This window comes from Cherax quadricarinatus, chromosome 10, assembly GCF_038502225.1.
Source record: "Cherax quadricarinatus isolate ZL_2023a chromosome 10, ASM3850222v1, whole genome shotgun sequence".
NCBI classification, from domain to species: Eukaryota; Metazoa; Arthropoda; class Malacostraca; order Decapoda; family Parastacidae; genus Cherax; species Cherax quadricarinatus.
In genome coordinates, this window is record NC_091301.1 from 35,290,417 (window position 1) to 35,314,016 (window position 23,600).

General features: G+C 39.3%; 1 protein-coding gene across 1 annotated transcript in view; it reads right to left on the bottom strand.

The window, feature by feature from the left end:
* Nucleotides 1-12,391, bottom strand: part of LOC128688074 (solute carrier family 66 member 3) — a 76,733-nt gene extending 64,342 nt beyond the window's left edge. Inside the window, exons 1-2 of the mRNA XM_070083826.1 lie at nucleotides 12,360-12,391; nucleotides 11,099-11,321 (exon numbers count right to left, since the gene is read on the bottom strand). Of these exons, the coding sequence (XP_069939927.1) occupies nucleotides 11,099-11,321; nucleotides 12,360-12,391 (255 nt within the window). The remainder of the gene's footprint in view (nucleotides 1-11,098; nucleotides 11,322-12,359) is intronic.
* Between the last annotated feature and the right edge of the window lie 11,209 nt (nucleotides 12,392-23,600).

Genomic DNA, 23,600 nt, shown 5'->3' on the forward strand with positions numbered 1-23,600 from the left:
CTTTCATTGCCAATTTTTCTTCCATAGCTGCTCCTCTAACTGAGTTGCTTAAGAAAGATGCTCCTTTTGTTTGGACCTTCCGTCAAGAAACAGCATTCCAAACTTTAAAAGAAAAGCTAACATCTGCTCCAATTTTGAAATTTCCAGATATTTCTAAGCCCTTCTATCTGACAACTGATGCTAGTTCTATTGGCATAGGTGCCGTACTAGCTCAGAAGACTGATGGCAAGTACAACGCAGTTGCATTTGCTAGCCGAGTCCTTACGAAGGCTGAACGTAATTATACAGTAACTGAGCAGGAAGCTTTAGCAATAGTATGGTCTTTAAAGCACTTCCGAGACATTATTTATCAGTACTCTGTTCATGTCTTGACAGACCATGCTCCACTGATACCTTTATTCCAGAACAAACAACCTACTGGAAGGTTAGCCAGATGGATCTTGACTATCCAAGAGTTCAATCCCACCTCTGAACACTTACCTGGCAAGTCAAATGTAGTCGCAGATGCCTTATCACGACATGTTAATATAGTAACTGCAGACCCTCCATTTAGTGCTGAGGATGTAAAGAATGCTCAACGAACAGATCCCATGTGGTCTGGTGTGATTCGATTCCTGCTCCAGGAAGATCTTATCCTGACTGTGAAGCCACCAGCACCCATCAGTGACTTTGTCATGAATCAAGAATTACTGTATCGAACAGCTGAGTTGGGTACTCCTAGCAGAAGAGTTAACCAGTTAGTAATTCCACAGTCACTAGTGAATGTAACCTTACAGCTAGTTCCCGATGTACCAGGTGTTGCGCACCCTGGTATGGATCGTTCAGTAAAACAAGCCAGATTGAAATACTTTTGGCCTCATATGGCAACTGATATTTCTGAGTATGTTAAGAAATGTAGTGTCTGCATGCAACATAAAGGTAATGCTAATGGTCCTAATCCAATCCAAGTGTATCCAACTACTAGCGAACCGTGGCAAAGAGTTGCGCTAGATTTGTTAACTAATGTCCAGTGTTCCCTCCAAGGCAACAAACATCTATGTGTTATGGTAGACCATTTCACCAGATATTGAGAGTTAGTTCCTATTGCAGATAAGACTGCCAAAACAGTAGCTAAAGCGTTTAAAGAACGCATTATCTGCAGGCATACCCCCCCTAAGTCCCTAGTAACAGATAATGGAGGTGAATTCTGTAATGAGATTCTTGAAAATTTGTGTACCTTGTACAAGATCTCTAAATCCACCATTGTTCCTCATCATCCTGCCAGCAATGGGTTAGCGGAACGTACCAATAAGAAAGTACAGTGGACCCCCGCATAACGGACGCCTTGCATAGCGGACAATCCGCATAGCGGACGCTTTGATCGCTAAAATTTTGCCCCGCATAGTGGACAAAAACCCGCTCAGCGGCCTTCGTCCGAGACGCGTCCAATGTGCGGCCTGAGCCACGCTCACATGTTCCGCGGGTGGCATTGTTTACCAGCCAGCCTCCGCGGTAACATCCAAGCATACAATCGGAACATTTTGTATTATTACAGTGTTTTTGGTGATTTTTTTCTGGAAAATAAGTGACCATGGGCCCCAAGAAAGCTTCTAGTGCCAACCCTACAGCAATAAGGGTGAGAATTACTATGGAGATGAAGAAAAAGATCATTGATAAGTATGAAAGTGGAGTGCGTGTCTCCGAGCTGGCCAGGTTGTATAATAAACCCCAATCAACCATCGCTACTATTGGTGGTACAGCTGCTGCTGCTGCTGTATCACCGTCAGCTGCTGCTGCACTGTCAGCTGCTGCTGCTGTACCACCGTCAGCTGCTCCTGCTGCTGTAGTACCGTCTGCTGCTGCTGTAGCATCATCTGCTGCTGCTGTAGCATCGTCTGTTGCTGCTGTTCCACCGTCAGCTGCTGCTGCTGCTGTAGCATCGTCTGCTGCTGCTGCTGCTGTAGCATCGTCTGCTGCTGCTGTAACATCGTCAGTTGCTGCTGTAGCATCGTCTGCTGCTGCTGTAGCATCGTCTGTTGCTGCTGTAGCATCGTCTGCTGCTGCTGCTGCTGTAGCATCGTCTGTTGCTGCTGTTCCACCGTCAGCTGCTGCTGCTGCTGTAGCATCGTCTGCTGCTGCTGCTGCTGTAGCATCGTCTGCTGCTGCTGTAACATCGTCAGTTGCTGCTGTAGCATCGTCTGCTGCTGCTGCTGCTGTAGCATCGTCTGCTGCTGCTGTAACATCGTCAGTTGCTGCTGTAGCATCGTCTGCTGCTGCTGTAGCATCGTCTGTTGCTGCTGTAGCATCGTCTGCTGCTGCTGCTGCTGTAGCATCGTCTGCTGCTGCTGTAACATCGTCAGCTGCTGCTGCTGCTGCTGTAGCACCGTTGTTGGTGTGGCTTATTGAGAATACCAAGAAACAATTAACCCCAGAGGATTTGCCACCCAGGATAGCCCAAAAAAGTCAGTGTCATCGAAGACTGTCTAACTTATTTCCATTGGGGTCCTTAATCTTGTCTCCCAGGATGCAACCCACACCAGTCGACTAACACCCAGGTGAACAGGGAAAATGCCTGGAACTAGTGCTCATATTGGTGAATTTAGAGCCAGCAAAGGTTGGTTTGAGAGATTTAAGAATCGTAGTGGCATACACAGTGTGATAAGGCCAGTTCTGGAAGAAAATGCCAAACAGGACCTACAGTACTCAGGAGGAAAAGGCACTCCCAGGACACAGTGTCTCATCAGTCATTGCTGCATCTTCAATAAAGGTAAGTGTCATTTATTCTTCATTTAGTAGAGTAGTACATGCACAATATATATTGTGCATGTACTACTCTACTATTGTGCATGTATCCTTCTCTTTGTGTGTAGGAAAATGTATATTTCATGTGGTAAAAATTTTTTTTTCAAACTTTTGGGTGTCTTGCACGGATTAATTTGATTTCCATTATTTCTTATGGGGAAAATTCATTCGCATAGCGAACATTTCGCATAACAGCCAGCCCTCTTGCACGGATTAAGGTCGCTATGCGGGGGTCCACTGTACTTGATGTTTTGAGAGCCACTATCAATCCCAACAGTGAAACTTGGGATGAAGTTATACCTGATGTGCAGTGTGCTATAAATTCTGCTTACAATGTTTCCATAGGTGACACCCCACATTATGCATTGTATGGTGTAGATAAACGTTTGCCTTATGAGTTGTTATATTCTAATCTGAAACCAAATTACAACCCTGATGATTTCATAGCAACTCGTACCAGCTTAGCTCAAAGTGTTTTTAGAAGAATCCGTGAAACACTTCATAAATCAACAGCAGAATTTACAAGAGTCGCAAACACTTGAGCAAAGCCATCCAAAATCAAAGTAGGTTCGAGAGTTATGCTGACTAACTTTAACAAAACGTCTGCAATGCCTAAGCTTGATCAAAAGTTTGTTGGTCCTTATCGAGTAGTTGAACATATCACTGGTAATAAGTATAAGGTTAGAGAAATTAGTACTGGTCAGTATAAAGAATCGCATTTAGATCATATGAAGTTAGTATGTGATGATAATGATGTTCCAACCCAGACTAATGTGACAGACTCTGACAATCCTCCTGATCCTGTACTCTCTTCCTTTGATACTCAGTCAGACGATCAACCTGAATGTTGTTATTCCCTACGTACACGACAGGTATTGAGAAATCCTCAAGTATCATTTGTAACTACCAATTCAGATTTGCCTCAAATACAGCATGAGTTAGCCAGTGCAACAGAGTTTGATCCTCCCAGAGATGACACCCATTCTGCATATATCAATCTCACCCTAGCAGAGTTGGGGTTAAATGTAAATAACCTGTATAGATGAATAATTACAGTATCAACTTATCAGTATTCAAGAATTTTTTTTTGTGTTCACGTTCTCTCCGAATTCTGAGAGTTAACAGTCTAGATTTGAGTGCACCGAATCTGCTTCTGTTAAACACTTCTTTCTTTGTATATATTCCTTCCTCAGAATCCGTAGATCACATGAATACAGATCGATCGATCAAATTTTTTTTTTATCACTTCTACTGTGTAATCTCAACGTTGAGTTTCATTCGATGAGTTGTGCTATATTATACCTTGTATTGCATTACAGTTTCAGTTACGTAAGCTTCCATTCCAATATTCTACTTATGTATGTTATAATGTTCAATTGTTGTGTACTTTGACATTGTATAGAATCAGCCCAAGCCGTACACCTGCCGTCTCTAGTTTGTATTAGTTGTATGTTGGGACGACATACGTTAGCATCGCCGAGCTCTCAGTAGTAGTACCAGTTCCTAGTAACCAGTTACCAGTAACCAGTGTACCAGTAGATGACTCACTACCAACCGTCTCTGCGTGAATCACTGACTGTATTCATATTGCTGCTGACCATAGCAGGATTTCAAACATCCCCTCACCCTGTAGACACTTGTGAGTCAGTCAAGATAGAGAGCAGAGAGAGGCAGGTCGGCTGTTGGCGCTTTCCATACTTCCCGTTATATATTATACATACTACCAGCCTACGTGAGTATTCTTACCCTATCCACATATCGAAAACCCACATGACATGCCTGTCTTTCTGTCTGCTTGTCTGTCTCAGAGCCTCTCATTACAAGTGTAATTGATCTTGAAGATGCCATATTAATAATGATAATAACACAATAATAATCACTGAGGCACATTAAATGTGTATAAAACGTTAATATAGACAACTGGCTTAATCCATCTATGATTTTTTCAAAATTATATAATAAACATGCTACATAACATATAAACACACAAATTAACAAATATGAGATTTTTTCAGGTCGGCTTGACAAAGTGAACAAAAATCGTTCGTGTCCGGGCTGGTAACAACAACAACAACAACAACAACGACGTTTGTTTACATAACTCGCGAACCTTCTACCCTCTCATTCTCTCTCTCATTTATTCATTTAATCTTGTTTACTCACCTCTCACTCTACATTAAGACTACAGATATTTTAAGGTAAGAAATGAGTGGACACGACTGTTATATTATAGTTTAATAATAATATTAGTAGTAGTAGTACATATGTATTATTGTAATAATAATAATTATTATTATTAATATTATTATTAATTTAGGGCATTGGAGCAGATCCACTGTATAGCACTTTGTCTGGATTATTTGGGTTATCCTAGGTAATTTATACTATGTATGATAACTTTACTTACGTGTACCTGTGAGAGAGAGAGAGAGAGAGAGAGAGAGAGAGAGAGAGAGAGAGAGAGAGATACAGAGAGACAGAGAGAGAGACAGAGAGACAGAGAGAGATACAGAGAGAGAGATACAGAGAGAGAGATACAGAGAGAGATACAGAGAGAGATACAGAGAGAGAGATACAGAGAGAGAGATACAGAGAGAGAGACAGCCACATTCAGTCAGCCACCCACCCACCAGGCCACCCACCCGGCCAGCCAGCCGGATACGCATTACACACGTTCCAGAGTTGTTTCTCTTTACTTAGGGTATAGGTTATACTACATTCTGGCAGGATGACACTACCAGTGGTATTCTCCCATTCCACTGTGTCGACAATACATAAAGATAACAGTAACATATGATACTGTATGCGATGTAAAATTTACAATACAGTTCACTACCATGTATACATTATATACAGTACATAATTAAAATATAACAATAATAGTAAATTATGGTAAAAAGAATGAAATAATGATTGTACATTACATTACAGTACTATGTAGGTGGTTTATAAAGGAAAGGTTTGACATTATGCCCTACCCAGTATGTCGGCAATTTTCAAAGGTTCGGCTTACGTCCATTTTGACTTACGACCGGTTGGTTGGAACCAAGCTTGGTCGTAAGTCGGATGGTAGGTGTATTTGGAAGGTTTTTTTTTTTTTTATTATCACACTGGCCGATTCCCACCAAGGCAGGGTGGCCCAAAAAAGAAAAACTTTCACCATCATTCACTCCATCACTGTCTTGCCAGAAGGGTGCTTTAACACCCCTCCTTCAGAGTGCAGGCACTGTACTTCCCATCTCCAGGACTCAAGTCCGGCCTGCCGGTTTCCCTGAACCCCTTCATAAATGTTACTTTGCTCACACTCCAACAGCACGTCAAGTATTAAAAACCATTTGTCTCCATTCACTCCTATCAAACACGCTCACGCATGGCTGCTGGAAGTCCAAGCCCCTCGCACACAAAACCTCCTTTACCCCCTCCCTCCAACCTTTCCTAGGCCGACCCCTACCCCGCCTTCCTTCCACTACAGACTGATACACTCTTGAAGTCATTCTGTTTCGCTCCATTCTCTCTACATGTCCGAACCACCTCAACAACCCTTCCTCAGCCCTCTGGACAACAGTTTTGGTAATCCCACACCTCCTCCTAACTTCCAAACTACGAATTCTCTGCATTATATTCACACCACACATTGCCCTCAGACATGACATCTCCACTGCCTCCAGCCTTCTCCTCGCTGCAACATTCATCACCCATGCTTCACACCCATATAAGAGCGTTGGTAAAACTATACTCTCATACATTCCCCACTTTGCCTCCAAGGACAAAGTTCTTTGTCTCCACAGACTCCTAAGTGCACCACTCACCCTTTTCCCCTCATCAATTCTATGATTCACCTCATCTTTCATAGACCCATCCGCTGACACGTCCACTCCCAAATATCTGAATACATTCACCTCCTCCATACCCTCTCCCTCCAATCTGATATCCAATCTTTCATCACCTAATCTTTTTGTTATCCTCATAACCTTACTCTTTCCTGTATTCACTTTTAATTTTCTTCTTTTGCATACCCTACCAAATTCATCCACCAATCTCTGCAACTTCTCTTCAGAATCTCCAAAGAGCACAGTGTCATCAGCAAAGAGCAACTGTGACAACTCCCACTTTATGTGTGATTCTTTATCTTTAAACTCCACGCCTCTTGCAAAGACCCTCGCATTTACTTCTCTTACAACCCCATCTATAAATATATTAAACAACCATGGTGACATCACACATCCTTGTCTAAGGCCTACTTTTACTGGGAAATAATTTCCCTCTTTCCTACATACTCTAACTTGAGCCTCACTATCCTCGTAAAAACTCTTCACTGCTTTCAGTAACCTACCTCCTACACCACACACCTGCAACATCTGCCACACTGCCCCCCTATCCACCCTGTCATATGCCTTTTCCAAATCCATAAATGCCACAAAGACCTCTTTAGCCTTATCTAAATACTGTTCACTTATGTGTTTCACTGTAAACACCTGATCCACACACCCCCTACCTTTCCTAAAGCCTCCTTGTTCATCTGCTATCCTATTCTTTGTCTTACTCTTAATTCTTTCAATAATAACTCTACCATACACTTTACCTGGTACACTCAACAAACTTTTTCCCCTATAATTTTTGCACTCTCTTTTGTCCCCTTTGCCTTTATACAAAGGAACTATGCATGCTCTCTGCCAATCCCTAGGTACCTTACCCTCTTCCATACATTTATTAAATAATTGCACCAACCACTCCAAAACTATATCCCCACCTGCTTTTAACATTTCTATCTTTATCCCATCAATCCCAGCTGCCTTACCTCCTTTCATTTTACCTACTGCCTCATGAACTTCCCCCACACTTACAACTGGCTCTTCCTCACTCCTACAAGATGTTATCCCTCCTTGCCCTATACACGAAATCACAGCTTCCCTATCTTCATCAACATTTAACAATTCCTCAAAATATTCCCTCCATCTTCCCAATACCTCTAACTCTCCATTTAATAACTCTCCTCTCCTATTTTTAACTGACAAATCCATTTGTTCTCTAGGCTTCCTTAACTTGTTAATCTCACTCCAAAACTTTTTCTTATTTTCAACAAAATTTGTTGATTACATCTCACCCTCTCTCTCATTTGCTCTCTTTTTACATTGCTTCACCACTCTCTTAACCTCTCTCTTTTTCTCCATATACTCTTCCCTCCTTGCATCACTTCTACTTTGTAAAAACTTCTCATATGCTAACTTTTTCTCCCTTACTACTCTCTTTACATCATCATTCCACCAATCGCTCCTCTTCCCTCCCACACCCACTTTCCTGTAACCACAAACTTCTGCTGAACACTAACACTACATTTTTAAACCTACCCCATACTTCTTCAACCCCACTGCCTATGCTCTCATTAGCCAACTATCCTCCAATAGCTGTTTATATCTTACCCTAACTGCCTCCTCTTTTAGTTTATAAACCTTCACCTCTCTCTTCCCTGATGCTTCTATTCTCCTTGTATCCCATCTACCTTTTACTCTCAGTGTAGCTACAACTAAAAAGTGATCTGATATATCTGTGGCCCCTCTAAAAACATGTACATCCTGAAGTCTACTCAACAGTCTTTTATCTACAAATACATAATCCAACAAACTACTGTCATTTCGCCCTACATCATATCTTGTATACTTATTTATCCTCTTTTTCCTAAAATATGTATTACCTATAACTAAACCCCTTTCTATACAAAGTTCAATCAAAGGGCTCCCATTATCATTTACACCTGGCACCCCAAACTTACCTACCACACCCTCTATAAGTTTCTCCTACTTTAGCATTCAGGTCCCCTACCACAATTACTCTCTCACTTGGTTCAAAGGCTCCTATACATTCACTTAACATCTCCCAAAATCTCTCTCTCTCCTCTACATTCCTCTCTTCTCCAGGTGCATACACGCTTATTATGACCCACTTTTCGCATCCAACCTTTACTTTAATCCACATAATTCTTGAATTTACACATTCATGTTCTCTTTTCTCCTTCCATAACTGATCCTTCAACATTACTGCTACCCCTTCCTTTGCTCTAACTCTCTCAGATACTCCAGATTTAATCCCATTTATTTCCCCCCACCGAAACTCCCCTACCCCCTTCAGCTTTGTTTCGCTTAGGGCCAGGACATCCAACTTCTTTTCATTCATAACATCAGCAATCATCTGTTTCTTGTCATCCGCATTACATCCACGCACATTCAAGCATCCCAGTTTTATAAAGTTTTTCTTCTTCTCTATTTTAGTAAATGTCTACAGGAGAAGGGGTTACTAGCCCATTGCTCCCGGCATTTTAGTCGCCTCATACGACATGCATGGCTTACGGAGGAAAGATTCTTTTCCACTGATGTAAATGAGAAAAAAGAAGTGGTCCAAGAACACTGCCCTGGGGCCTCCAACTAAAACAAGTTGTGTAGTGGAGGCAACACCATTTGTGTATACGTAGATACTGGTGTCTATTGCTATGATTTAAGGTAGCCGAGTGAGTGTCCTCTGACCCTGTAACAGTCAAGTTTTAGATGCAAGAGATCATGGTCAACTGTATCAAATGCTTTCCGTAGGTCTATTTTTTCCAGTGCCGTATATAGTAGCTCAAGCATATGCATAATTGCATCATTTGTGCTTTTTGTTGGCCTAAACCCAAACTGGCGGGGGTTAGTATGTTGTGGGACACAAGGTGTATTATTTTTTCAAAAATTTTAGATAGATTTTTGACTGTTTTGGTCGTATATATACGTCTTACGAGCCACCGTTTTTGACGTATATATGTATACTCATAAATTCTAGCAGCTTCAAATCAAGCAGGAGAGAGCTGGTAGGCCCACATGTGAGAGAATGGGTCTGTGTGGTCAGTGTGCACCATATAAAAAAAATCCTGCAGCACACAGTGCATAATGAGGAAAAAAAACTCCGACCATTTTTTTTAATTAAAATGCCGACTTTGTGGTCTATTTTCATATAGCATTTATGGTTGTATTCTTGTTTTCTTGGTCTCATCTGATAAAATGGAAAACATATAGAAATAGAGGTGATTTTCATTGGTTTTACTAAGAAAAGAACCCTGAAATGGAGCTCAAAGTAGGGGAAATGTTTGATTTTTGCCGATGTTCAAATGTAAACAAATTATGTCATTTTCCAATAAATGTCCAAGTAGCCATTCTAATATGCAGTCATGAATGGGTTGATGTTATTTATACAATTATTACAATATTGCAGTAGTCTGCATAACAGTAAATCTTCTATTTTTTGTTTCAATAAAAATTCAAAATAGAAAGCAAGAGTAATATCAGAGGGGCCTGGAGACGTGACTAATGAACAAAGAAAATGTTATTTTAGAGCCAAGGATGTCTGCACTGTTCATTCTAGACCCTATTTTGAAATTGCCATATTTTTTAATTTTCGTGAAATTGACCAAATTGCAAATTTCTGACCACGTTATTGGGTAGTTGAAATCGGTAAATGGGCAGTTTCTTGTACTCAATCGATAGAAAAAATGGAGTTCTAATGAAATAGCTATAAGTTTGGGCGACTGGAACAATGGACTTAGCCAAAAATAGAGCTCAAAGTGGGCGAAATCGCCGATTCGTAAATATCGCTGAGGTCGCTAACTTCGCGAGAGCGTAATTCCGTCAGTTTCCCATCAAATTTTGTTCTTTTGGTGTCATTACAATCGGGAAAAGGTTCTCTATAATTTCATAAGAAAAAATAAAAAAAATTTTGGAAATTTTGCGACACCAGGAGACACCTCAGGATTTGGGGTTGCGACAGTCAAGGGGTTAAATCAGTAGGATCCCCTCCTTTGTGGATTGGTGTACCCCTTGTTGTCTTGAGTAGGGATGGGAAGGTTGAAGATTCAATGGACTTGTTAAAAATTGTTACAATAATGGTTGACAACAAACGAGAAGCTTTTTTATACATAAATGGTGGTAAGCTATTTAGGTCTCCTGCCTCATTCTTTAGTGTTCTGATGATGAGTGAGATTTCAGTAGGGTTTGTTGGGGTTAGGAAAAGAGTATTTGGGTAGTTGCCAGAGAGGTAGTTTTTTGGTTGCATCCCAGATTTTTTTAACACTGTGCACACCGAGTGTAAAGACCCATTCAATACCAACCAGGCATCTCAGGCCAATCGTCCCAAATTTGGAGGCAGGAAAAATAAAACGTATTTCTACCTTTGGAGCACTAGTAGTAATAGCATAGATCTACGTTTGGACAGTTAAGGAGTTAATGTATGTATTGAAAATACAACAAATAATAATAATAATAATAATAATAATAATAATTGAAAAACAGCAACTTACCACTAATGTTTTAATAAGAGTATCAGGAAGTTGGCCAGACACTATAGAGTAAGCAAAATAGGAGGCAGCAGCTGTAGGGAGAATCACTGTAGGTGAGAGTTGACCAGTGAATGCCAGAAACACTGCCACCATCACTACATCTTGAAGAACCATTAATGGGTACTCAAAGTATGTGCTGAGAGCATAAGCTGAATACACGTTGTAGCTCAGCATAATGGTGTAGCTGCAAATAACAACAAACATAAATATTCTGACAAACTAGACCTGCATAAAATAACTGATAAATATTTTTCTTATTCATGCAGCAGCTGTAGGTCTGGTAGCTAATTGAGCATCAAAATTAATTTTAAACTATATACCTTAAATTCCAACATACAGTAGACCCTCATATTACATGGTAGTTATGGTCCTGAATATATTGTGTTAGATAAACTGAAGAACTCATGGGAAAAATAGTGTTACATTCCTGCAACCCCCGTCCCCCCAAGCCAAACAACTTTTTTTTAGACATCCAGATCTTACAAAAATAAAAATGATAATGTTGTTTTTGTTGCTTAAGACTACAAATGCAAGAGAAATAATATTATTTACCTTAAATTGTGGTTACTGGTGAATGTCAGCGATTGTGAAGAGAGTGGAGTTGCATGGTGTAGCGCCACTGGGCTGAGGAGGATGGTTGTAAATTGTGGTTACTGGTGAATGTCAGCGATTGTGAAGAGAGTGGAGTTGCATGGTGTGGTGCCACTGGGCTGAGGAGGATGGTTGTTGGTTGTCAGCAGAAGTGGATAGTTTAGGTCGTGGAGTGTGCATAAATTCTGTAATGGATCTCTGTTTTCTTTTGCCCTGCATTACACTGTACCAAAAGCTTGGTACTGCCAGGATGGAGTCAGAGTCCATTGATAAAACTAGGTTTTTTCATCACTTTTCTTGTGTAATTACACTTGAATGACTTAATAACTCCCCAATCCAGTGGTTGTATTAAAGATGTTGTATTTGGAGGTAAAAATACAACTTTTACATGTGGGGGCACATCCAGCGAAGCTTGTGGATGAGTACAGGAATTATCAAGAATGAAGAGAGCATTGAATGCAAGGTTCTTGCTGTGCAAGTAAAACTTGACTTCAAGAATAAAGTGATGCTTAAACCAGTCAATAAATATTTCCTCTGTCATCCATGCTGACTGGTTTGACCTCCAAATTACTGGTAAGGTGTTTTTATCTACACCTTTCAAAGCATGAGGATTCTGAGAGTGGTAACTAACCATGGGCTTACACTTGAAATCACCTGACGCATTACCGCAAAGGAGCAAGGTGAAGAGATCCTTTGCTGCCTTGAAGCCCGGTGCAGCCCCGCAGAGACAGTGGTCTCACCCACAGCCAGGCGGGGGCTTGAGCTAGGGAAATATCCCATGAACGATGCTCAAAATTTTTTCCCCTCCCACAAACTGAACCGTGATAAGTTAATTTTACAAAGTGTTGTATAAAATTATATTGCAATTTTTTAACAGTGTAATAACCAAAATTTACCAAATAAATCCATGTAATATGAGGGTGTACCACAACATAAAAAAAAAACTGGATTAGTGATTTATCAGTTATAATATGTACTGAGTATGTGTTTATACAGAGGACCCATGTTTACCTGGAGTTTACCTGGAGAGAGTTCCGGGGGTCAACGCCCCCGCGGCCCGGTCTGTGACCAGGCCTCCTGGTGGATCAGAGCCTGATCAACCAGGCTGTTGCTGCTGGCTGCACGCAAACTAACGTACGAGCCACAGCCCGGCTGATCAGGAACTGACTTTAGGTGCTTGTCCAGTGCCAGCTTGAAGACTGCCAGGGGTCTGTTGGTAATCCCCCTTATGTGTGCTGGGAGGCAGTTGAACAGTCTCGGGCCCCTGACACTTATTGTATGGTCTCTTAACGTGCTAGTGACACCCCTGCTTTTCATTGGGGGGATGGTGCATCGTCTGCCAAGTCTTTTGCTTTCGTAGTGAGTGATTTTCGTGTGCAAGTTCGGTACTAGTCCCTCTAGGATTTTCCAGGTGTATATAATCATGTATCTCTCCGTCCTGCGTTCCAGGGAATACAGGTTTAGGAACCTCAAGCGCTCCCAGTAATTGAGGTGTTTTATCTCCGTTATGCGCGCCGTGAAAGTTCTCTGTACATTTTCTAGGTCGGCAATTTCACCTGCCTTGAAAGGTGCTGTTAGTGTATAAGACACATTTGTATACCATGTTTTTATGATACAATAGTTAAGAAATAGTAGCATAAATTTGTATAGCATGCCATAAAACTTGTACATAATCATGTAAATTTAGGGAAATATATGGCATACTGCTTGTTCTTACTCCACTACCTCGCAGCAAGTGTACAGACATGGCCACTGTTTTTATAGGGGAGGAATAGTTTCACTATTAATTTAAACAACCACCCATGCCATCACTTCTCTATGTGTATACATTCCATATGTACTCAAGTCATATGAAAGTGAATAAATTTTTTATCTTTTCATCAGCCCACTGTGTTTCTGGATAGTAACCATGACACCCAAGAGGAATACGAGTGATGATGAAAGTGCTAAGAAGTTTAATTAAGCTTGGAAACCTGGATACTTTGACAAAAATTGAGTTAATAGATATGCCTAAAAGTGGTGCATATGTGATGGAGATGGTCTAAATGAAACATCAATTTTTATAATTAAAATGAATGAGGAAAAGATATGAGTTTGAGCAATGAGTGACCCAGGTTGTGACCTGTAGTGAATGTCACAAAAGATAAATAAGACAGAAAAAATAGAGAGTGAAACGAGCAGAAAACTAAGAGACCTGCACCACATAATTTCAATAATAATAATAATAATAATAATAATAATAATAATAATAATAATAATATTTTATTTCAGTATGACACAGTGGTTAACAAAGGAGAATGAATGACATTAGGTGTACATGCCAAAATCCCCTGTATATGCATTTCAGACAAACTTAAGACTAACTTAAGATTAAGAGGGAATAACAATAAGTTGTAAATTTAAGAGTTTACAAATAAACACCACAAATGATGTAGTAGAAGTTTTTACAGAAAAGATTGAAAACCAAAACCTAGTCAGTGGTTGTATATAAGCTGCCAGTTCAACTTCTCAACATATCATTGCACATGACTGTAAGAAAAAATTATTTGGGTTATAGTATAGCAAGTTTACAGGCACTAATTTTTACAGTAGATGATGCTTAATTCAAGAACTCCCATTCAATTCAGTTCAATTCAAGAACTCAAAAAAATTCATTTGGGTTAGAGTTTAGTAAGGTTATAGGTGCAGTTTTTTATATTAGGTGGCTTTCAGCGCATGAACTCGAATTCTTGAAGCAGTGACTATACACAGTGTATAATACTTTCATAATCAAAAAGTAATAATAAACTAATAAAAATAACTAATTCAGAGAAAAGTGAGTCGCTGAATTTGAGAATCAAGAGTAGGTAGGTTTACAATAGCATTTATTAATGACGACAAAAATAAATAAGCAAGCAGACTATCTTTAAAGGTTGAAAGAATTCGAAAGAGCTTTTAGAATAATTAACTATTGCTAGGATCACATGAGGTAAAGATGTTTTTCTTACAGTAGTCTTGAAGCAGCTGGCAGATAGAGAGGCTCTGGAGTTATCGGGTAGTGTTCAAGATTCTGGGACCTTTTTTTATGTACACTGAGTTTTTACAAAGGTTAAGCCGAACATGGGGGATATCATATAGATATTCGTGTCTAGTGCTGTGTCTATGAGTTCTGTGACAGCTATCAAGTTTTTCAGGTTACGATTGATATCTGAGTTTACTGTCTTGTATACGTAGTAACCACAATAGTAAGAGTGAATGCTATGTATGTCAACCCTTTCAGGGTCAAGACCCCTGTTCTCAAACTTGCTCTCAAGGTTGAAGAATTTTCTGGGGAAAAAAAAATGAAGTGATAGAGAATTTTTTTCCAAAGGTAATGAAACCAAAAGTATGAAATTTGATGGAAAACTTGCAGAATTACACTTGGCGATATTTACACATGGGCAATTTCACCCACTTTTCATCTCATTTTTGGCCATTTCAATTATGCAAATCGACCAAACTTATAGTTATTTCACTAGTATTCCCTCTTATCAAAAGAGTAGAAGAAACTGCCCATTTACCTATTTCAACTACCCAATAAAGTGATCAGAAAACAGTAATTTGGCTAATTTCACACAAAATTCAAAAATTTATAATATAACAATAGGTCCAGAATAAACACTGTAGACATTCCTGGCATTTAAAACATTTCCTGAGTCACATTTCAAGGCCTCTCTTACCATTCTGAATTTTTATTCACACAAAAACTATATGATTTCCTGTCATGAAGAATACTGCATTATTGCAATAATTGTATAAATAATGTCAGTGCATTCCTAAATGCATATTAGACTGGCAAGCTGGACGAGTATTTGTCTATTCTGGAATATCGACAAAACTCAAGCATTTCTGCCATTTTGAGCTCAATTTCAAGTTACTTTCATTTATGAAACCAATCAAAGTCATCTCTATTTCTGTATTTTATCTTCCATTCTATCAAATGAGACCAAGAAACCGAGAATAAAACAATAAAATCCATATGAAAATACACTGCAAAGTTGCTGTTTTGAACCATAAACACAGTCATAGCTTTTTCTCATTATGCATTGCGCACTACAGGATTTTTTTATATGGAGCACACTTACTGTATAGACCCGTTCCTTCATATCTAGGCCAAATTTACCGCTCACAGCTTATCTGAGTGAGCTGAGCTCATGGCACCGTACTACAGGACTAACACTGGCTTCAAAGCCGTTATACAACAGGACTGGCACCGAAAGGGTTAACCCTTTCAGGGTCGAGAGGCCCTCTCCAAAACTTGTTCTCAGGGTCGAAAATTTTTCGGAAAAAAAAAAAAAAATTTTTGTCTTATGAAATGATAGAGAATCTTTTCCCGATCATAATGACACCAAAAGTATGAACTTTGATGGAAAACTTATGGAATTATGCTCTCGCAAAGTTAGCGGTCTCGACAATGTTTACGCATCAGCAATTTTGCCCACTTTGAGTCATATTTTTGGACAATTCCAGTGTACTAGTCAACAAAAATCATAACTATTTCACTAGAGCTCCATATTTTCTATTGATTGAGTACAAGAAACCACCCATTTACCGATTTCAACTATCCAATAAAGTGGTCAGAAATTGGCAATTTTGCCAATTTCACACAAATTTCAAAAGATGCCGGTTTCCAAACAGGGTCCAGAATAAACAAGACAGACATTCCTGGCACTAAAATAACGCTTCCTCTGTTCATTAGTCACGTCCCCAGGCCCCTCTTGCATTTCTTTTCTTTCCACTTTGAATTTTCATTCTCACAAAAAATAGAAGATTTGCTGTTATGCAGACTACTGCATTAGTGTAGAAATGGTATAAATAATACCAGCGCACTTGTGAAAGAATATTAGACTTACCAGTTGACATGTATTGGATGCGTGGCATGATTTGTTTACTTTTGAACTTGGCAAAAATCGAACATTTCTGCTACTTTGAGCTCAATTTCAAGGTACTTTTCATTATGAAACCAATCAAAATCATCTCAATTTCTGTAATATGTCTTCCATTCTATAAAAAGAGACCAGGAAAACTAGAATACAACCATAAATACCATGTGAAAATACACTGCAAATTCGCTGTTTTAAACCAAAAACACAATCAAAGTTTTTTTTTCTCATTACGCACCGTGTGCTGCAGGATATTTTTATACTGTGCACACTGACCACATCGACCCATTCTTTCATATGTAGGCCTACCAGCTTTCTCTTGCTAGATTTGAAGGCGCCAGAATTTAGGCGTACTACTACGTCAATAACCCTGGTGCGTAAGACGTACTAGTACATTGGAAACCCTGAAAGGGTTAAGTAGGTTTAGGCTTTTGAAAAGATGGGGATTGTGTTGCCTAGCAAAAGTGATCATTTGTATTGCTGCTTTTTGTTATTATTGGCTTAAGGTGATTTGCTGTAGTGGATCCCCAGGCACAAACAGCATAAGGAAGGTAGGGATAGATTAGAGAGGAGCATAATGTGAGTAGGGCTATTTGAGGTACGTATATAATAGCATATCTTGGAGAAGATATCAACTGATTTGGATACTTGTTTTGTAATGTGATTATGTGGGTATTGAATTTCAGGTTGCTATCAAGGAATAAGGATCAAGAAATCAAGTCCTTAATGAAACTTGCTGGGAACATACCTTAAATAACATGGATTCAGACCAGTGCCTGAAGTATGCTCAAGGCACATTTCCCTAAGGTAAAAGAAAAGAAGATGAAAACCTGAAAGAGTGAGACACTCCTTCTATAGGCAAAGATGAAGAATCACTGAGTTTCTCAAGGGAGCTCAACTATCTGAAATGTGGAAGGAAGCACTGACTAGGGAAGTAGAAAATATTAAACTTAAATAAAATGATTCATACAGGATCCAGAAGAAACAGCAGCAGCTAAAAGCAATTAATGAAACTAAAAGAAATACAAATACAGTGGACTCTCAGTTATCGGTCGTTGTGGATATTGGCCAACTTGGTTTTCGCCCGCTATTTTGGCCAAGATTCTATCCTGGTAACTGGCCATTATTTCGGAGATAAGCCGTATTGGGCGTGTAATAAATCACTCTTGAGCACATTAAATTTCTTATTTTAGGTTAATATGGACATTTTCACTAATCCATCTAAGATATTTTCTTCAAAATTATATAAGAAACACATTACATAGTACAGTGGACCCTCAACCAGCGATATTAATGCGTTCCTGAGAGCTCATCGTTAATCAAAATAATCGTTAGTCAAGTTAATTTTCCCCATAAGAAATAATGTAAATCAAATTAATCCGTGCAAGACACCCCAAAGTATTGAAAAAAAAAATTTTTACCACATGAAATATTAATTTTAATACACGCAAACTGAAGAAGACATGCACAGTTACATGACACTTACCTTTATTGAAGATCTGGTGATGATTGATGGGATGGGAGGAGGGGAGACCGTTGATCTTGTTATTGTTTAGCCCTTTGAGGGTCGACAGGCCCTCTCCGAAACTCGTTCTCAGGGTCGGCCAAATTTAAAAAAAAAAAAAAATTATTTTCTCTTATGAAAAGATAGAGAATCTTTTCCCGATCATAAAGACACCAAAAGTTTGAAATTTGTTAGAAAACTTACGGAATTATGCTCTCGCAAAGTTAGCGGTCTCGGCGATGTTTACGCATCGGCGATTTTGCCCACTTTGAGCCCCATTTTCGGCCAATTTCACTGTACTAGTCGACAAAAAACATGAATATTTCGCTAGAACTCCATTTTTTCTATTGAATGGGTGCAAGAAACCACTCATTTATGAAATTGAACTATCCAGTACAGTGGTCAGAATTTAGCAATTTTGCCAATTTCACACAAATTTCAAAAGATGCCAATTTCCGAATAGGGTCCAGAATAAACAAGAAAGACATTCCTGGCACTAAAATGACATTTCCTCTGGTCATTAGTCACGTCTCAAGGCCCCTCTTATATTCCTTTGCTTTCCACTTTGAATTTTTATTCTCACAAAAAATAGAAGATTTACTGTTATGCAGACTACTGCATTAGTGTAAGAAATGGTATAAATATTATTGGTGCACTTGTGAAAGAATATTAGACTCACCAGTTGACGTGTATTGCACGCTTGGCACGATTTGTTTACTTTTGAAGTTTGGTAAAAATCGAACATTTCTGCTACTTTGAGCTCAATTTCAAGGCACTTTTCTTTGTAAAACCAGTCAAAATCATCTCAATTTCTATAATATGTCTTCCATTTTATAAAATGAGACCAAGAAAACTAGAATACAACAATAAATACCATACGAAAATACACTGCAAAGTCGCTGATTTATTAAAAAAAAATGGAAAAAGTTTTTTTTTCTCATTATGCACTGTGTGCTGCAGGATTTTTTTTAGACTGTGCACACTGACCACATAGACCCATTCTTTCATATGAAGGCCTACCAGCTTTCTCCCACTAGATTTGAGGCCGCTAGAATTTATGAGTACTAGTACGTCAAAAACCCCTACTCGTAAGACGTACTAGTACGACGAAAACCCTCAAAGGGTTAGAAGGGGAATAGCAAGTCTTTTTCTGGGGTTACTTCCCTTGTTCTTTTAATGCCACTAGGACCAGCTTCAGAGTCACTGGACTTCTGTCGCACAACATATCTGTCCATAGAGGCCTGTACCTCTCGTTCCTTTATCCTAAAGTGTTTCACAACATTGTCAGTGTAATAGTCACCAGCACGGCTTGCAATAGCTGTGTGAGGGTGATTTTCATCAAAAAAGGTTTGCACTTTAAGCCACATTGCACACATTTCCTTAATCTTTGAAGTAGGCAACTTCTTCAATTTCTCTCTCCCCTCCTCCGAAGCAGTTTCCTCAGGTGTGGCCTCTTACTGTTGAAGATGATCTAGCAGCTCATCAGTGGTTTGTTCTTCATTGTCCTCCTCCACCAACTCTTCCACATCCTCCCCACTAACCTCACCAATATGAGCACTAGTTCCAGGCATTTTTTCCTGTTCACCTGGGTGTTAGTCAACTGTTGTGGGTCGCATTCTGGGGGACAAGATTAAGGGCCCCCAATGGAAATAAGTTAGACAGTCCTCGATGATGCACTGACTTTCTTGGGTTATCCTGGGTGGCTAACCCTCCGGGGTTAATCGTTTCTCGGTAATTGCTTCACGTTAAGCCACACCAACAACACTCTCTCCACATCTTCAAGTAATACAGCTGATGGTGGTGCAGCAACAACAACAGCTGACTGTGGTGCAGCAGCAGCTGCACCTTTGGCAAGAACAGCTTCCTTGATTGCCATTTTCTTACCCACAATAGTAGCAATGGTTGATTGGGGTTTATTATACAACCTGACCAGCTCAGAGACACACACTCCACTTTTATACTTAGCAATGATCTCTTTCTTCATCTCCATAGTAATTCTCACCCTTTTTGCTGTAGGGATGGTACTAGAAGCTTTCTTGGGGCTCATGGTGACTTATTTTGCAGGTGCAATCACTACAAAGGCTGTGATAATATGAAATGCTCCAGTTGTTGTATGTTTGGAAGCGACCACAGTGGCTGGTTGGCTTGTAAACACTGGCACCCAAGGGACAAGTGAAGTGCGCTCAGGCCAAAGTGGACGCGTATGGTACGGAACGAATAGCGCTGGTCGGGTTTTTAAGCGCTAGTTGAGGCAAAATTTTTGCGTTAAAATGTATCGCTAGTCAGATTTATCGTTAATTGATGCCATCGCTGGTTAAGGGTCCACTGTACATAAAAACATGTAATGTTTATATGCGATGTATGTTTAAGAATAATCACTCTTGGGCACACTGTCTTATTTTAGGTTAATACAGACAATTTCATTAATCCATCCATGATATTTTCTTCAAAATTACAGTAGACCGTCATTTAACATGGTTTTGTTTGGTACGTTTTGGTTAAAGCACTATTAAAGAATTGTGGCATATTTTTGTACAGCACTTCATAAAATTAACTTAACACTGTTCAGTTTGCCATCAGTTATGCTAGAAGTTCATGGAATGAAGTGCCCCAATCAACATTAAATGCAGGCTGGGGAAAGTTATGGCTTTCTATAGTTAATTCTTTCACTGGTTTTCCCTTTGCTTGAGAGTAAGGTTCAGGAAATTGTTCAGCTGGCAAAAAAGATTACCAGGTGATGGTTTTGAAAATATGAATGAGCTCTTAAAAGATGTTGATGAAGACAGAAGTCCAGAGGAAATGTTGGCAGAGCTCGCTGCACAGATACAAAGGAGCCACATAACAGAAGATGAAGAAGAACCTGAAGGTTTAAAAACAGTTAACATTACAGCATTTACATGAGCAGTTCCATATTATTGATAAAGTTGTAGAATTTTTCACTAAAGAGGATGCTTACAAATCTAGAAGCAGCGCTTTGAAACGGGGTCTAGACCAGCTGATGATGCCTTACCATCAGCTGTATAATGTATTGCAGAGTAAAAGAGCCCAGAGATCCATTACAGAATTTATACACACTCCAATACAACCATCGACTTTAGTACCAGACCCTCTACCATCCACTTCTGCCGACAACCAACAACCATCCACCTCAGCCCAGTAGGGTCACACCATGCATATCCACTCTCTTCGCAATCATCCATGAACACCATTATCCACAATTTAAGGTAAGAAATACTATTATTTCTATTGCATTTGTAGTCTTAAGCAGTAATATATCATGACAATGAACCAGAATTACATATTCACTTTTATTTTTGTAATATCCGTTGGTCTAAAAAAAAGTTGTTTAGCCTTTTGGGGGCTAATAGGAACGTAACCTTATCATTCCCATAAGTTCTTCAGTTTGTCTAACACGGTTTTAACCAACACGGCATTTTCAGGAACATAACTACCATGTTAAACGACGGTCTACTGCATATAAGACACACGTTACATAGCATGTAGCATATAAGCATGCAATGTTTATATGCTATTGAGTGGAGAGCGGGTGGAGAGTAAACATTATGTTTTCTCTGATTAAGCATTAGAGAAAATTGTGAATCTGGCGTCTCATCCAGTAACTACCCTTCATATGCGTTTATTTACACTTCTCGGCATGAATTATTCATTACTTATTCTTTTGTTTATGATGGCATCTAAAGGTAGTTGTTAGAAACGATTAAACTCAGTGAACATGGTAATAATATGGCTGTGTAGTGTAGCCCAGGGAGGCTACACTACACAGAGGAGGAGAGAGAATTGGGGATTCCCAACTCCCTCTCCTCTCCTGCCTTCTTCAATATGCTGACAAGTCTTCAATAAAGGTATGTAATGTTCATTTATCATTAAAATTTGTGCTTTATATTTATTTCTCATTTTTCTGTATGTAAAACTATAATTAATCTTTCAAAAATGTATTTTTTGTTAATATTTTTGGGTGTTTGAAATGGATTAATTGGATTTACATTAATTCTTATGGGAAATATTATTTTGGTTTTCGGCCTTTTCGGATTTAGGCCGACATTCTGGAACGGATTACGGCTGATAACTGAGGGTCCACTGTATTTCTTTTCATATTCTAAAATCAAGGCATGAACCACATACAGTATTGGACTCTTACTCAAACAAGATGGGACTTACAACAGCAAAACAAATGAGCAAGATACTGAAGTTTCAGTGTGACTACATTCGGTGACCCATTAGTCAGACTAAAGATCAACAATCTGGATAAATTTTTCATTAATCTCAAAACCTTACCAATATATGCCAAACTTCTAACATAGCAATAACTTCATTGGATTTTGAAAAACCTACCAACAATATGTTCAAGCACTCTGCCCCAGGCCCAGACTCATGGAATTCTGTGCTCATCAAGAACTGCAAGAAACTGCCTTAAGTTATGGACAGGAAGCCTTGACAGAAATCATCCCAAGGCTGCTAAAAACAGCAGATTTAGCCCCATTCCTTAAAGGTGGCAGCATAGCAATAGCAAAGCATCATAGAATGACAGCACTTATCTCCCACATTATAAAAGCCATTGAAAGGTTTCTAAGAAGCATGATTGCCAACCATTTCGATTCCCAACAACTACACAGTCCAGGCCAATATAGGTTTAGAGCAGGTCTCTCCTACCTCTTGCAACTACTGGACTACTATGACAAGGTCATGAATGCACGAGGACAAATAGAATGCAGATACAGTATACACATACTTTGCAAAAACCTTAGATATGTGTGATCATAATGTAATATTACACAAAATGAGTGCTAAAGGAATAACTGAAAAAGTGAGCAGATAGATCTTTAACTTTCTAACCAACAGAGCACAAAGAGTAATGGCAGAGTTAAATTGGAGACTGCCACAGTGAAAAACTCAGTTCCACAACATACAGCACTTGTCCCCATCCTTTTCCTCATCCTTAAATATGACATAGACAGTGATGTAAACCACAGTGCTATGTCTTCCTTTCCAAACAATATTTGAATCCCCATGACTGTGTCAACCACTGACAACACAGTAAATCTCCAAAGTGGATATAAAGAAAGTTTTCTAATGGCCACAGAAAACAATATGATGTTCAATGAGGACAAATTTCAGTTAGTCCATTATGGAAAATTTCAGGAAATAAAAGTGAAGAACTAATGTGAAGGACATGGGAGTGATATCAGAGGATCACCTTCAAGGATTACAACAGTGTCACTCTCATATGTGCGAGGAAAATGATAGGATGAATAATGAGAACTTTCAAAACAAGGGATGCTATGCTAATAATGATCCTCTTTAAGTCACTTGTTCTCTCTAAGCTGGAATACTGCTGTACACTAAGAGCCCCATTCAAGGCAGGTGAAAATGCAGATCTAGAGAATGTACAGAGAAACTTCACTGCATGTATTAGTTCAGTCAAGCACTTTAATTATTAGAAACATCT